The sequence below is a fragment of the Vicia villosa genome, linkage group LG2 (assembly GCF_029867415.1).
Source record: "Vicia villosa cultivar HV-30 ecotype Madison, WI linkage group LG2, Vvil1.0, whole genome shotgun sequence".
In the NCBI taxonomy this organism is placed as follows: Eukaryota; Viridiplantae; Streptophyta; class Magnoliopsida; order Fabales; family Fabaceae; genus Vicia; species Vicia villosa.
Window position 1 is genome coordinate 138,720,784 of NC_081181.1, and position 18,346 is coordinate 138,739,129.

At 34.1% G+C, this 18,346-nt stretch overlaps 1 protein-coding gene across 1 annotated transcript; it reads left to right on the forward strand.

Annotated features, from left to right (window-relative positions):
* The first annotated feature begins 5,711 nt into the window (after positions 1-5,711).
* LOC131650154 (uncharacterized) lies at positions 5,712-6,761 on the forward strand. The gene has a single exon (XM_058919882.1). It carries the CDS (start codon positions 5,712-5,714, stop codon positions 6,759-6,761), a length of 1,050 nt encoding a protein of 349 aa, XP_058775865.1.
* Positions 6,762-18,346: the final 11,585 nt, after the last annotated feature.

An 18,346-nucleotide genomic window follows, 5' to 3' on the forward strand; every position in this document is an offset into this window, starting at 1 on the left:
CCTTTTGGGAAGTTTCTCGGAAAGCATGTGAGTGAGGTGAAAGCATGTTGAAAAGACCTGTGTTGGTTTGTGGGGTCAGTCGATAATCCTGAAAGTATTCTGGGGCGTTACAATCTTCATTTTTGGAAATATAATTAATCAATTTTTGTTCCTTGAGCAAACCGAGTTATGGTTTGATCTTGAGAAGATGTTGACGATTGTCTTCGTGATTTTGTAATCATTATTTTGAGTAGTGGATTAAGACCTCGTAAGAGAGAGACGAAATCACCTTAATAGGGTGGACTGGAGTAGTTTGAGTTCGAACGAACTAGGATAACCAAACGTGTCATAAGTTTTAATTCGTTTTTAAAAACCCAATCCAACCCCCTTTGTGTTTTTTCTTTTTTTTGATTTTCACTTCAAGGAGTCAGGCGCTCCGATAATAGCCATTTGAGTATTGATGGAGGAAAAGTGTTCATAAGGGTCACTGCGCCCATCAAACTTGACTAGACAAGAAGACTTGAATCCTCTAGGGACAAACACTTCCCATATCTCTTCTGAGAATGGTTAGGGATCCAACACTTCCATCTCATCCAGGGGATTGGACTCTTGCTGGCGATGTTTGATATTATTGACATTGTCCTCTAGTTTCTGATTCTGATGACATAGTTCGTCCATGGCGACATACATCTCCTCCAGGGAAATAACATCACTTCTACCATTGATATCTTCTAGCATAGCAGATGGATCTCCCTTATTAACCATGTCTAAGGATGGATAGGTATATGAGTGGAGGGTAGCTGTGAATATGGTGATTATAATGAAGAAGGTGTGACCCAGGTTAGTTTTACCAAGGCCCCACAATTGGCTCCACTCTAATGGTTTAAAATTATTGGTGGTTAGGGCTTGCCAGCCCGGCAAGAGTCTATGTATGATGGTGTTACAGTGTTTGCGGTGGTTTTAGAGGACCTACTTATGTGAGGTGAGAGGTTTTTGTATGTGAATGTAGTGTTTAGGGTATTATGCGTAAGTTATGAGCTGTCCATTCTCCCGCTAGGAGGGAGTATTTATTGAGGCCGTTGGGCTTAGGGTTTCAGAAACTCTTAGAGACAGTAACCGCTTCCCTTAGGGGAGACTGTTGACTACCTACTTTTTAGAAAATTGGGGTATAACCATTTTTCATATTCTCATATAACTAGTGAGAAGGTAACTGTAACATCCATGTCTTTTGTACCAAGGGTGATCCCTCATGCTTTGTGAGGATGCCGTCTAGGCGACGTCATACTAGGCGGGGACCCAAGAGTTGTTCCTGCTTAAGACTCTCATAAATATATCACTGCATATCCCTTTTATATGTACTAGGATAGTACAATTGCACATAGGAGACAACATGATCAATTTGCAATACTATGCAACTTTTGGCAGCTTTAGACAAATTTTGTACATCTTTATCAATTAATGTGACATCTCACCTCTTATTCATCCCTCTAGAACATTCTTCAAATCAATGTGTGCTTCACAAGTCAGAACAGTAACCAACTTTTTTTAACTTAAAGTATGCCACATTTTAAGCTCGCATAAACATTGTAAGAGGGCTCGTCTGGATTTTCAAACATGCACACTAAAAAAAATTTAAATCTAAAGATGGAACACCTAATGTACTCATCACCAAATATAAAAAATTATTTAAAAACACATAAAACTAATTCAAAACACTTAAGAAACATGGGATAAATTCGATAATTTGGAAACAAATAATTCACATAAATAAAATTATCACTCTCGAACATTCAAAATCCTTGAGTTACGATTGTTAACAAAAACACTTCTACTACGGAAATAGGGGTGAGTCTATTTAGAGTCAACCAAATTTAATGCTTTTTGAAATAAATAAAAAATAGAAGATACAAACCACCAAAGAATACAAGAGAAAGATGAAAATACACTATCAAAATAGAGGAAAAGTGAATATATGAACATATTTGTTGAGAAATAAGTTTTTGGTCAGAAAGATTTTTAAACATGGGAATATTGTGCATTTTTGGAAAGTTAATTGGATTTCAGGTGGTGATGTCCTTGAATAAATGATATTGAACCATGTGCTACGATACCAAAATGACTATCATGTTCTTTTTAACGCAGTGGATTAACAAAAGATATTTATGATGAAATAAGAAATATTCAGCTTCCTATTTTGGGCACAAGTGACTATCCAGGATGGAACTTAGAGAGTAATGATCACAAAGCTTCACCCCCTCTTTCACCCTTGAATCCAAACCTAATCTTATTTTTTCTAAATTAGCTTCTTGAAAAGGTTCTCCTAAATTCAGAAAGCTTGTTCATGGTGCCATTATATTCTTTCTTATGTTAAAAGAGGGAAAACACTTACGAAGGATGTCAAAAATACTCCTCAAATTTTATGCATATTCTTAGAAACTGCGAGGATATTAAAGCCACACGGGAGAAATTATCATTCGTGATGTGTGTCACTTCTTCAATTTAGGGACTCAAGCCTTAACGTGTTTGGTTTTGCATGAATAAAAATTGATTCAGAAAAAATTGATTTTGTAAAATAAATATTGGTTAAAAATAAAATGAATATAAGATTGTTTATAAAAGAATAAAAAATCATATTCAAATCTATGATTAATTTTTTTGTTAAATATTTTTGTTGAAAATGGTCTTCTCCTCTTTTCCTTCTTCTTTGGTATATTTTTTGGATCCTTCTTCAAGTAATAATATACATAAATTCATGCTTTAATAGTCATGCCATTGTATCATATAAATTTACGAACAGTTTAAGTATTTTACATATATTAATTTACATTACTTTTTGCTTATTGATTAATAATTAAAAATTATAATTAAAATATAATATTACTTATATAATATAAATCTCAAATTTAAATATTATGTTAAATTAGAATTGATATTGAATAAATCAATAATATTTACTAAAATATCTTCCATTTTATTTTATTATTTTAAAATTATTATTTTCTTTCATGTTCCCAATTTTTCTCGATTGTTTTCGTCAACTTATTATAACTATTATCTACCTTCAATTTTTTTTCAATTTATTTTACTTTATATATATATATATATATATATATATATATATATATATATATATATATATATATATATATATATATATATATATATATATATATATATATATATAAATCATAATCATTTCATTATTTTTTTAATTTTTTAAATATTTGTTTATATTCATGTTTTCTTCTATTTTTTTTATTTATCCTATTATATTTTCTTTTATATCAAGCTTTAAATTATTAACTTTAATAATAAATTATTGGCTTAATTATAGTTTTTGTGCTCCTATTTTTCCTGATTCATTAAATTGGTGCCCCTATTTTAATTTAAATAATAAATTACTTGTAAAACATGACAAATCATCCTATATAAACCTATTATTAAACTTTATAGATAAAAATATAATTTAAAAAATAAAAAAATCTCATCAATTTTCTTTGAAAAAGCATAAAAGGGGGACTAAAAGTGAGACCAAAACTGTTTGAATTTAAAATAGAGAGACTAATTTTTTGAATTAAACAAAATAGGGGACCAAAACTGTAATTTAGTCTAACTTATTTTATGTATTTGTTTGGTTAGACGATTCATCACGATTTAAAAATTGTTATTAGTATATAGTTTCATTTGTGTCGGAGAGTTATAATCTGAATCAAGTGTACTCAGTTTATTAACGTTATGGTAAATTATAATGTTTTAGTCCCTCAATATTAAAAAATTTATTACAAAAATATTATGTATGAATTTTTCATATTTGAATATCATATGACTTTTATAAGATCATAAGGATAAAAATATAATTTATTAATAAAACTTTTCTCCTTCCCTCCTAAACCAAATATATTTTTAACTAAAACCCTTACATTCCCATTCCCTCTCTTATTTTGAATCAAACACTTATCTGATTAAAAAAAACTCCCTCCCCTTCCCTCTATTAAAATCTCTCCCCTCTCCTCCCCTTTATTTTGAACCAACCAGATCCTTAATGAACTAAAACATATTTTATATGAAAAAAAAATTATAAGAGTTGCCAGCTAAAATGTCCTTAAGGTATTATTTATATAAATATATTCCTAAATTGAATTAACAATAAAAACTAAAGCCCTAAAAAAAATCCTCCAAATATGAAAAGTATATATTAATATTTTTCACCTTTCAATGTTCATAATTTTTCGGCTATCAGTTTTCAATTTTGTTTATTTTGTCTCATTCTTCCATTCAAATTTTGATGCATAATGGAGAGAACCAATCCTAAAAAAAAAATAAGCCACGTGTATTTTTGGAATTTCAAATGTATTTGGAATTTCAAATATATCCCGTTGTCTATAAATGGACTTTAAAAATATATCATAATCACTAACATGATTAAGAGTATTTAATTGAGAATAAGAAATTAGTACATATATCATATCTGAGATCAATGAAATTAAAAATAGTTATATTGAGAACAGAGAATCGATACAAATATCTGAGATACAAAAAGTTGAAAAAATGAGATAAAAAAAATTAAAAATATACCGATTGTGCGCATGTGCTTTATGACGTGTAAATTAGTCTCAATAAATCATATTCTATTTAATAATTGTTTTATTAACCTCATTAAAACATTAAAAAAAAGTTTATTGTTATAAACATTTATACTAGTGGATGTCCATCCCTCTTCTTATTCTTCATCTTCCTATTCCACTTTAATGTACTTAATTTTCTACCTTCCTTGGGTCCTATAAATAAGACTCATGTTACAATGTAAAGTTCACCTTTGAGAAGAATATAATACAATGTTGCTTGTTCTCTTCTCTTCCTATCTTTTGATCTCTATATAGTTCCATTTAGTTTATAATACGTTATCAGCACGACGCTCTCAGGTATGATTTGGAGGAGATTATTTTTTTTTATGATATTCAGTAATTTTATAATCATATTAGGACATTTAACATTTTGTAATTTTATTGTTCGATAATTTTATTGTAATTTTATGGTTAAGATTATGTAATTTTATTGTAATTTTATTTGTCATAGAATTGATGTATGTTTAAGAATATTATAAAAAAAAAAATCTTAGGTAGCAACTCAACTTTTTGTAAGATGGGTTGATGTTGTTGAGGTTGTGGATAACACATGTGGTTTTACAATGATTCCAATTTTGATGGATAGTGCACAAATAAATTTAATTGTGTCAAAGGATTAAAAGGTGGATTTGGCTTAAAGCATGAAAGAATTATTTTTGTTTATTCGATGGAATTGAATTAGAGAAAGAAGAAATAACTTTTTGCATCCCAGAAGGATATATGGTTTTAATTTTAACGCATCCCAGAAGGATGGTTATAATTTTTAGATCATTGTTTGTAACAAAAGCAGAGCATCCCTGAAGGATAGCGAAATAACATTGTATAGTTCATGAAGAACTCATAATGCTTTATTTTTATTTATTTATCTATTTATTTATTTTGTATATGTAAGATGTATTATGTCACTAAATTGATATATTTTTTTTATAAAAAAAAAACAAATAATTTTAAGACTAATGTGACAATCTAGTTTACTATTGTGTTATTTCTAAATATTAGAATTTACAAAAGTATTATTTTAAATATTAATATTTAATATTTCCTTTATGATAATTATCTCATTATAATATTTTTATTTCTTTTATTTTTATGATAGAACTACTAAGTATGTCAAATCTTACAAAATTGGATTTTGGGGCTCTTGATATTTCGGGAAAGAACTATTTAACATGGGCCCTAGACGCCCAAATTCATTTAAGCGCAGAAGGTCACGGTGATACTATTAAAGAAGGAAATAAATCATCTGATCAACAAAAGGCAAAAGCCATGATATTCCTCCGTCGTCACCTTCACGAGGATCTTAAAAATGAGTATCTTACCGTAACTGACCCACATGTCTTGTGGAAAAATTTGAAAGATAGATATGATCATCAAAAAACGGTTATCCTACCAAAAGCTCGATATGAATGGATGCATTTACGTTTGCAGGATTTTAAAAGTGTAAGTGATTATAATTCTGCAATGTTTAGAATAACTTCTAAGTTATTATTATGTGGAGAAAAAGTAACTGATGAAGATATGCTAGAAAAAACATTTTCCACTTTTCATGCATCCAATGTGCTCCTGCAGCAGCAGTATCGAGAAAAGGGGTTTATTAAATATTCTGACCTAATATCTTGTCTTCTTGTGGCTGAGCAAAATAATGAACTATTGATGAAAAATCACGAGGCCCGTCCCACTGGTACAACTCCATTCCCAGAAGTGAATGTGGCAAGGCACGACCACTATAGGAAAAATCGTGGTCGCGGTCGTGCATATGCACGTGGTCGTGGTCGTGGTCGTAATTATGCTCATGGTCTTGGTTTTGATCGTGGTCGCAATGGGAATCATAAAAACACATATTTCCACCCGAAGTGGAAAAATGTTGAAAAGAATGAAAAAGAGGGTCAGAGTAGCAAAACAAATGAAAATATTTGCTATCGTTGTGGAGGAAAAGGTCATTGGAGTCGCACTTGTCGTACTCCAAAACACCTTGTTGATCTTTATCAAAAATCACTGAAAAATAAAAAGGAAAAGATCGAGACTCACTTTGCTAATGAAGATGATGATCCAGATTATGGTAATATGGATGTTACCCATTTAGATATTGGTGACTTCTTTGCTGATCCAGATGGAAAAATTGATCACCTTATTGGAGATGGAAGCGTCAAGAAATAAAATTTGTGGAAATTTTCTTTTTATGTTTTATGGATGTTTTGAATTTTATTTTCTAATAATAATAAAGTGTGTTTTCTACTTGTTTGTTTACATAATTTACTATTTAAATAATTTGTGTTTTTAATGTGCGCTTATAACTTATTGTTAAAAAAAATTATTATTGTTCTTAGAATGAATATGGACGCTAGCTCCAGTAATGAAGATATGTGCCTTGCTGACAGTGCAACAACACACACAATTCTCAAGCATAAAAGATATTTCTCTAATTTAGTGAATCGAAAAACTGATGTCAGTACTATTTCTGGCACCTCAAAAATAATTGAAGGCTCCGGAAGAGCCCATATGTTGTTACGTGGTGGAACAATATTGCACATTGATAATGCATTATATTCCCCCAGGTCCCATAGAAATTTATTAAGTTTCAAAGATATCCGCCTAAATGGATACCATATTGAAACAGGAGATGATGGAGGGATTGAACATCTGTATATTACAAAACACAATTCAGACACAAAATGTGTAATGGAAAAGTTATCGGTTTTATCCTCTGGCCTGTACTACACTTATATTAGTACAACTGAAGCACATGCAACTGTAAACCAGAAGTTTACAAATAATGATAAATTTCTAATTTGGCATGACCGGTTGGGCCATCCCGGTTATATAATGATGCGAAAAATAATTGAAAATTCATGCGGTCATCAATTAATGAGTAGGGAAATTATTCCATCGAATAAGTTCTCATGCAGCTCTTGCTCACAGGGGAAATTGATAATTCGGCCATCACCAACAAAAATTGGAAATGAATCTATCAGTTTTTTAGAGCGTATACATGGTGATATTTGTGGGCCAATACACCCATCATGTGGACCATTTAGATATTTTATGGTTTTAATTGATGCATCAACTAGATGGTCACATGTTTGTTTGTTGTCAACTCGTAACCAGGCGTTTGCGAGATTGCTAGCTCAACTGATTCGAATAAGAGCTCATTTTCCCGATTATCCTGTCAAGAAAATTCGTCTTGATAATGCTGCAGAATTTTCATCTCAAGCATTTAATGAGTATTGTATGTCTATTGGGATTGACATTGAACACCCAGTAGCACATGTTCATACACAAAATGGACTTGCAGAATCATTTATTAAACGAATAAAATTAATTGCAAGACCACTGATTATGAGATGCAAGCTCCCAGTTTCTGCTTGGGGACATGCAATTTTGCATGCTGCAACATTAATTCGCATCAGGCCAACGAGTTACCACACCTCTTCCCCTTTACAATTAGTTTTTGGTAAAGAACCTAATATTTCCCATCTAAGAATTTTTGGATGTGCAGTGTATGTTCCAATTTCTCTACCACATCGCAATAAGATGGGTCCTCAAAGGAGGATGGGAATATATGTTGGATATGAATCTCCTTCTATTATAAAGTACCTTGAACCAACAACAGGAGATTTATTCACTGCTCGTTTTGCTGATTGTCATTTTGATGAATCAAATTTTCCAGCATTAGGGGGAGAGAATAAGAAGCTGGAAAAAGATATCAGTTGGAATGAATTATCATTATCTCATCTTGATCCTCGAACAAAACAATGTGAACTAGAAGTTCAAAAGATAATTCACCTGCAAAACTTAGCAAATCAATTGCCAAATGCGTTCACTGATCCAAAAGGTGTGACTAAATCATATATACCAGCTGCAAATGCTCCAATAAAAATTGATATCCCTGTTGGACAATCTAATGAGTCTCAACCACGCCTGAAGCGTGGTAGACCAATCGGTTCCAAAGATAAAAATTCTCGAACAAGAAAGGGAGCTAAGAATAAAGATGGCCCAAGTGAGGATATAGGAAATCTAAAAGAATCGTCAGACATAATAGACATTTCATCTCTAGAAGAGATTGATCAGGTACCTGAAACTCATGAAAATAAAGAGATCTCGATAAATTATGTCCAAAATGGAATACAATGGAACCGAAACGAAGTCGACATTGATGATGTTTTTGCATACAATATAGCGCTAAATGAGATAAATGGCAAAGAGAATGAGGAACCAACGTCTATCAAAATTTGTAGACAAAGTGAGGACTGGCCAAAATGGAAGGATGCAATTGAAGCAGAATTAAACTCACTCTACAAAAGACAAGTTTTTGGACCTGTAGTCCGAACACCTGAAGGTGTGAAGCCAGTTGGATACAGATGGGTTTTCGTACGAAAATGAAATGAAAAAGGTGAAATTGTGAGATACAAAGCTCGACTTGTCGCTCAAGGATTTTCCCAAAGACCTGGAATTGATTTTGATGAAACATATTCACCTGTAATGGATGCAAGCACTTTTCGATATCTAATAAGCCTAGTAGCACATGAAGGGCTTAATTTGCACATGATGGATGTTGTAACAGCTTATCTGTATGGTTCACTTGATAGTGAAATTTACATGAAACTCCCTGAAGGGTTCAATGTACCAGATGCACACAACTCCGAATCTCGAGAACGCTACTCCATAAGATTGAAAAAGTCTCTTTATGGGCTGAAACAGTCTGGACGAATGTGGTATAATCGCCTCAGTGAATATTTGCTTAGAGAAGGATATACAAATAACTCCATTTGTCCTTGTATTTTCATAAAAAGATCAGGAAAGGAATTCGCAATAATAGCTGTCTATGTGGATGACATAAATATTATTGGAACTCCTGAAGAGCTCCCAAAAGCTATGAGTTGTTTAAAGAAAGAGTTTGAGATGAAGGACCTAGGAAAGACAAAATTATGTCTAGGTTTGCAAATTGAACATTTGGACAAAGGAATATTTGTACATCAAGAAGGCTATATAGAAAAAGTGTTAAAACGCTTCTATATGGACAAAAGTCATCCGTTGTCTACTCCAATGGTTGTTAGATCATTAGATGTGGAGAAAGATCCTTTCAGACCTCGAGAAAAGTATGAAGAATTGCTTGGTCCTGAAGTACCATATCTCAGTGCAATTGGAGCACTAATGTACCTTGCGAATTATACACGTCCTGATATATCATTTGCTGTAAATCTATTAGCAAGATACAGTTCTTCACCTACACGAAGACATTGGAACGGAGTCAAACATATACTTCGTTACCTTAGAGGTACAATAGACATGGGTTTGTTTTATACAAAAGTATCCCAATTCGAATTAACAGGTTATGCAGATGCAGGTTACTTGTCAGATCCTCATAATGGTAGATCACAAACTGGTTATTTGTTTACATGTGGAGGTACAGCTATTTCCTGGAGATCGGTGAAACAAACCATAGCAGCAACATCATCTAATCATGCAGAACTTTTAGCATTACATGAGGCAAGTCGAGAATGTGTTTGGTTGAGATCCTTAATTCAGCACATCCAAAATACTTGTGGTTTATCTTTTGAAAAATTAAATACAACGATCATATATGAAGATAATACCGCATGCATCGCTCAATTGAAAGATGGTTACATTAAAGGAGACCGGACAAAACACATTTCCCCAAAGTTCTTCTTTACTCATGATCTCCAAAAGAATGGTGATATAAGCATCCAACAAATTTGTTCATGTGATAACCTTGCAGACCTTTTCACAAAGTCACTCCCAGCAGAATTTTTAATCAACTGGTACACAAGATTGGTCTTCATCGAAGAAATGACTGTTCAACTGAGGGGGAGAAATGAAAGGATATTGTACTCTTTTTCCTTCACTAGATTTTTTTCCCACTGGGTTTTTTCTAGTAAGGTTTTAACGAGGCATATCCTCAATGGACATCCAAGGGGGAGTGTTATAAACATTTATACTAGTGGATGTCCATCCCTCTTCTTATTCTTCATCTTCCTATTCCACTTTAATGTACTTAATTTTCTACCTTCCTTGGGTCCTATAAATAAGACTCATGTTACAATGTAAAGTTCACCTTTGAGAAGAATATAATACAATGTTGCTTGTTCTCTTCTCTTCCTATCTTTTGATCTCTATATAGTTCCATTTAGTTTATAATATTTATAACTTTGTATTAAAAATTTAAACAATTATTCTTGCTTATTATTACTCACACATTACATAGATAAAGTTGCAATAGTTTATTATTAATACTGTAAAAAATTCAAAAATCATAATAATTATAAAAAAAATTCAAAAGTCTTAATAGTTAATAAAAAAATTGTTAATATAATTTAATATTAAAAAATTGATAGTAAAATTAAAAGTTTATTTTTTCTTTCAATTTTATACAAATAGAGTCACCTATAAAAGTTGCACAAATTTATATGATATTAAAATATAAAACGTTTATGTAATTTAAAATTTAGAAAGATCCAAATACCCTTGAATCAATAATCCTCCTCTAAAGTTCAAGGATTATAAAAATCCATATTATATATATGGATTAACTATGTGATAAATTCCCATTAATATTCTTACAACAAAACAAATCATTTTAACAAAGGCAAGTCAAATCTAAAAATGGAAAATAATGTGTGTTTATCATCATCATTTGAGATTTTCCATCTCACATGTTAATTCTCCTCTTTGTTTCCTTCATCATCATCATGTTTATATTTTCCATTCCAAAAATCTCTGCAAAACTTATTAACTCCATTTGTTTCCTTCATCATTCCTTCATCATCATCATGTTTATATTTTCCATTCCAAAAATCTCTGCAAAACTTATTAACTCCATTTGTTTCCTTCATCATTCCTTCATCATCATCATGTTTATATTTTCCATTCCAAAAATCTCTGCAAAACTTATTAACTCCATTTGTTTCCTTCATCATTCCTTCATCATCATCATGTTTATATTTTCCATTCCAAAAATCTCTGCAAAACTTATTAACTCCATTTGTTTCTTTCATCATCACCATGTTTATATTTTTCATTCTAAAAATCTCTGCAAAACTTATTAACTCCATTCTCATCAACTTGAGACTGTCAAAACTAATTTGTTTGAGCATAAAAATGAAACATAATCAATTTGTCATATTTTAAAAAAATATGCATGTATTCATATCTTCAATATAGTAAATAGATGAAAAAAAACAATTTTATCTTAAATTGTTTGTCAATTTGATAACCAAAATACAGAAAAGCAAAAATAAAAAATAACATCATAACTAAATTATCAAACTCCTAAAAGTAAAATTCATCTCAAGTTAAATACTGTAACAATAAAAAAAATCTGAAGATTAAACCATTTTGCGCGAAGGATCGTAGAATATTTGAGCAGGCTTCAAACTCAAGATATGTCTCAACCTCATTTTTCTGGCATATTTTTGAACCTTCGGTTTCTGCTAGTAGAGAAACTAATTCAATAAAAAAATAGAGAAGATTAGAAGGGAAGTATATTAAAGAAGAGGGGAAATTATTTAAATATGATTTTAAAATTTTGAAACTTGAATATTAGATTTGTTTATTCTCCTTTGGAGACCTTTAATATGAAAAAGGATTAAAATACAAAAGAATTAATGGAGAGGATGAAGAACACGATATAAAACAAAAAAAATTTGAATACAACATGCATCAACAAAGCACAACAGACCGTGAAGAACACTATAGACAACAAAAAATACAATAATGAAACAATAGAAAGTGAAAAAAAAATGGTACTTATTTACAATAATGATACAAAAAAGTGGTACTTATTTATCTTCTTCAATTTAAAGCAAAAAAGGGTTTGGGTGTATGTGATAGAAAGAATTCAGCAACTATAAACTCTAGATCTAGGGTTAACAAGAACAAACATAAAACAATATTGCAACAACAATAAAAGAAAAGATTTATGATAATTCTCTATCTTTTTCTTAGGAGACAAAAGTCTTTAAATACAAGGTAGGATTCAACCCTAATGGGTTGTCCATACAATGCCCAACCGAAACATAAAAACTAACGAAAAATTATAAAATAAAAGACTTAATTTGTTATAAATCCTTGCAGAGCCACTTGGGCTTGTTCATGTTCCTAATGGGCCTAGTATCATTATCCACCGACCCAAGAACAACCTTGTCCTCAAGGTTGGGTGAAAAACAATAGACTCGACCCACTGTGAAGGCCCTCACAAAAAGTCTTCATTACGGTTTGAATGAATGGGAGACAGCTCACATGCATTTGGTAACGTTAATACAGGCTAGCCTTTGGGACGCGTGCTAACGGCTACAGCATTGAAGGGTGGAGATTGTTGGTTCAGAGAATCCAAGTAATTGGACGGTATGGATTGGCTTGGCGTGTTGGAAACAACAATCCCACGTGAAGTGGTACTTCCAATGCGTGAAGTCTGATGCATAACTTCAAACGAAGACTTGGACTTTATCACTTCCACCTTATCCTTTGCATGTGGATTTACTTCTCTCTGACCCCAAAGTGGTTTCTCAACATTTCTAAGTCTTTCTTGTGTAGAAACCACATCTTGTTGCTTAGTTTCCTCTCCCTCTTTTTCTTCTGCGACGGTGATCTTACGGAAGTTTTCATCGGAGGCGTGCAAGGTAGTAACATGATCTTCTCCTTCTCTTGTGCTTACGTTGAGATCTGTTGTGTGTTTAGGGTATGAATCTGATTGTTCTTTACTTTTGTTTGCTGGTTCCGAACTTGAAGCTTCCACGGTGGTGTTCGTTTCGTGAGGCACCCAACCCGGTGGAATCGGAGACAGAGTATTCAATGGTGGTTTACCGTAGAAGGCTCGAAGCTGAGAGATGTGCATGACGGGATGGATCCGTGAGTCTGCCGGAAGATCAAGACGATAAGCTGCATTTCCGATTCATTTCAAGATCTTAAAAGGACCAAAGTAACGTTTTGCCAGTTTTTGAGAAGAACGCCGGAACACAGATTGTTGGCGATATGGTTGAAGTTTTAGCCAAACGAGATCCCCTTCTGCGAAGGTACACTCCGAACTTTCTTGTTGCTCTGATCTTCCATTTTTATTTTGCTTTTTTCTAAGTTTGATTGAATAGCTTTCATTAGATCGTCACGGTGTTGCAGGGATGACTCTAAGGTGGCGAGTGGAGTGGCTCCGGTCGTGTACGAAGGGAAAGATGGTGGTGGTCGGCCATAGAGAGCTTCAAAGGGAGACATCTGAATAGCTGAGTGGTAAGTCGAGTTATACCAAAACTCTGCTAAGTGCAAAAAGTGAAACCATTTCTTTGAATTTTCGCTTGTAGAACACCGTAAATAAGTTTCTAAGCATTTGTTAATGACTTCGGTTTGGCCATCTGTTTCCGGGTGATAGGGTGAACTGTATTTCAAGGTTGTGCCTTGGACACGAAAAAATTCTTTCCAGAATGTGCTGAGGAACAGAGGAGCTCGATCGGAGACTATCGACTTCAGAACACCATGCAGGCGACAGATTTCAACTGAGAAATGAACAGCTAGATCCTTTGCACCAAACTTAGAAGGAAGAGCGATGAAGTGAGAGAACTTTGTGAGTCTATCGCACACAACCCAGATTGTTGTATGACCATGGTAATTTGGTAAGTTTGTAATGAAATCCATGCTTAAATCATTCCATACTTGAGTAGGTGTTGGTAGAGGCTGAAGTAATCCTTGTTTCTTTTTGTCATATATTTACTTTGCTGACAAACTGTGCATGTTCTGATGAACTGTTTGGTGTCATTGTAAACCCCAGGCCACAAGAAGGACGAAGATAGGCGTGCAAGTGTTGGCTGCAAGCTGGAGTGGCCACCTTCTGGAGTACTATGAAATTCCAGGATGATCTTCTGCCTCAGTTCTTGAATGTCAGGTAAATAAATTCGCTCTTTATAATATACCAATCCTTTTTTTTGCTGAAAGTTGTTATGGGGTCCTGGATCTATGAGTGCCTTATCCATAATCTGTTTTCCATCTGGGTATGACTTGTAATAATCCTTCAATGTGTTGAGGAGGAGTGGAACCAGGGAGGAGAAGGACAACAACAACGCACTATCATCCTGAGGAATGCGACTTAAAACATCCGCTACCTGATTCGCCTTACCAGGTTTGTAATGAATTTCAAACTCAAAACCTTGTAGCTTAGCAGCCCACTTCTGTTGTTCTGGTGTTTGTATGGTTTGAACCAACAGATTCTTTAAACTTTTCTGGTCCGTGAAAATATGAATGTGACGACCTATTAAATATTGTCTCCATTTTTTTACAACTTCTGTAATGGCGAACATTTCGTGGACATAGACCGAGGATGCTTGAAGACGGTTACAAAGCTTTTTGCTGAAGAAGGCAATTAGGTGGTTGTCTTGCGAAAGAACTGCTCCTACAAAAACTCCCGAAGCATTAGTTTCAAGGACAAAGGGCTTGGAAAAATCCGGAAGAGCCAGAATTGGAGTTTCGATCATTTTTCTCTTTAAAGTTGTAAAAGCTGAGTCAGATTTTGTGTTCCATTGTAATTTAGTAAAGTGTAATAAATTAGTGAGAGGAGCAGCGAGAGAGACGTAATGATGCACAAATCTTCTATAAAAGCCGGTGAGCCCTAAAAAACCCCTGAGCGCCGTGAGTGAGCGTGGCTTCGGCCAATCTAGAATAGCTTTTATCTTTGCTGGATCTGGGGTTACACCATCACTTGAAATAATATGACCTAAATAATCAACACTAGGAACAACAAACACACATTTGGATAACTTGGCATAAAATTGATTAGATAAAAGCAATTCTAAAACCAACTTTAAATGATGTGCATGCTCGGAAATTGAAGAACTATAAATGAGTATATCGTCAAAGAAAAATAACACAAAACTTCTCAAATATGGTCGAAGAAAATCGTTCATAGCCAATTGAAAAGAACTAGGAGTGTTAGTTAAGCCGAATGGCATCACCAAAAACTCATAGTGTCCATCAAAAGTTCTGAACATTGTCTTATAAGTGCCCTTAGGTGTCACCCTGATCTGATGGTAGCCAGAACGTAGATCTATCTTAGAAAATATAGTTTCCGAACCCAATTCATCAAAGAGTTCATCTATGGTAGGTATAGGAAAATGGTCACGAACTGTAACAGCATTGAGAGCTCTGTAATCGACACAAAAACGCCACGTTCCATCTTTTTTTCTAACCAACAAAACGGGAGAGGAATGGGGGCTGTTACTGGGCTTGATAATACCCTCGTGAAGCATCTCTTGGATCAATTTAGTCATAGCATCTTTTTAGGAGTGCGGGTAACGGTAAGGCTTAACATTGATTGGTGGGGTGTTGGGTAGGAGAGGAATATGGTGGTCATGATGTCTGGTTGGAGGTAAATCTTTGGGTTTAGTAAAGATGGATGCATGGGAATTGATTATATGAGAAATTGTTGAGGGAAGTGTTTTAGGAAGGGAATCAAGTATGGTGGGGGTGTGGTTAGTAAGTGGTGTTCTTGAACATGAGATGGTTGGTAAAGCAAAAGGTGGATGGAGGCAATAGAGTTGGTTTGAAGTAGGTGACAAAAATTATTGTATGAAGATGGAGAGATGAGGGTTTGGTTATCTCCTGTTATGGTGATGTCATTATTGTTGTACGTGAAAGAAATCTTTGGGATTGAGAAATCTGCCATAAGTGGTCCTAGGGTTCTTAACCACTCCATTCCTAGAACAACGTTTGCCCCTTCGATTGGCAACAAGTGAAAAGGAATTGAAAAAGAATTATGTTAGATCTTAATTGGGACCTTTGGGCAGACACCGGAACAAGAAAGTTTGGATCCATTGCCAACCATAACAGAAAAATTAGGTATTTGTTGAGTTGGAAGTTTGAGATGCTGAGCAATGTGTGGTTGTAAGATGTTTTGAGTACTCCCCGTATCAATCAAAACAACCACGGAAAGTCCTTTAATATAACCATTAAACTTTAAAGTCTTGGGTGAGAAGTAACCATTGGCATCTTGGGGTGAAGGTTAGAATTAAGTGTCATCAACTTCTTGGTTTAGAGTAGGGTTTTCGTTACTATCCATTAAATCTGATGTATCCCCCTCGTCATCGTCGATTAGCAACAAAATTTTTCCTGTGGTACATTTATGTCCCGGAATAAACTTCTCATCAGAATTAAAGCAAAGGCCTTGTGCTCTTCTTTCTTGCAATTGGACATTGGATAAACGGCGAATGGGAAGTTTGGGTGATGGGGTTGTGTTTAAGGGCTTGCTGATTGGTGTAGAATTAGGTGTGGAAGGGGTGCAGAGCTGTTTTGGGAGTTGTTGTGGTAAACGGTTTGTTGAATTTGGGTTTAGTATCACGGATTTTGGACTCAATCAGCTTGGCAAGCCCAATGGCTTGGGAGATAGAAACGGGTTTATGAATAGCAATTTCACTTTGAATTTCCGGTGTTAAACCTGAAATGAAGCAATTTAAGATAGCATCTCTAAATAATCCAACCACTTGGTTTCCTAGCTTTTCAAATTGAGCTTGATATTCCACAACAGAATGGGTTTGTTTCAATTTGAATAGCTCAGCTTGGTGATTAGCATATGTGGACGGTCCAAAATTCAATTTTAAAGCCTTTGTGAAAGAAGTCCAATCCAATAGTTCCTGATTCTGATGCATCCACTTAAACCAAGCGAGTGCTTTGCCTTTCATGTAGAAGGACGTCATTGATAAACAATTTTCCGCGGGTAGGTTATAGAATGTGAAAAATTGCTCATCTTGGAGTAACCACTATAAAGGGTTAGATCCATCAAACATGGCAAGTTCGAGTTTGGGTGTTCGAAAGGGTGGAAATGGAGGGTTTTGGGGCTGTTAGGGATAGGATAATTGAGAAAATTGAGGGATGGAGAATGGTTGAGATGTGGTAAATATAGGAGGGGTTGTATAGTATGTGGGGTCCATGTTGTGTTGGTTGGAAAATAGTCTTTTAGAGGTTGAGCGAAAAGGGGTAGAGTGGGGTGGTAGAGTGCTGGTTGTAAATGTTGGGGAAAGGAAAGGGATGGTAGAATAGGGCCTTGTTAAATTCGGTGAGGCTATGGGTGTGAGAGTAGTGGGGATAGCTGAAGTAAAATGGCTAGTCATAGGTATAAAAGGAGGGTTTTGAGTGATACCTGATGAGCTGGCTGAGTGAATAGTATTGTTGTGAACAGTACCCGCGGAAGAAACAGTAGGCGAATGAACAATGCTGCCGTGAACAGTGTTGCGTTGAACAGTGCCACCGTGAACAGTGCTGACGTGAACAATCCCCGAGTGAATAGTTGACGCGGAAATAGGGACAGCAGGCTATTTTTCAGCTTGAGTAGTCAACTTGGTGAGCAAACCCATGATATTTTCATATCTAGAATCTGAAACTTGTTTCTTATTGTCCATTCTAGTATGAAGCTGCTCCATATCACCATGGGTTTTGAGGAATCTCTCATCCATTTGTTGTTGGATCTCTTGCATAGCATTGTTAAGGTGAAGGTGAGCTGTTTGGACAGCTTCCTCTATAATTTCTTTAGGGTTTGGTGGATTGGGGGGTGCCATAAGATCAAGATGAAAGCACCAATTTGATAGAAAGAATTCAGCATCTATAAACTCTAGATCTAGGGTTAACAAGAACAAACATAAAACAATATTGCAACAACAATAAAAGAAAAGATTTATGATAATTCTCTACCTTTTTCTTAGGAGACAAAAGTCTTTAAATACAAGGTAGGATTCAACCCTAATGGGTTGTCCATA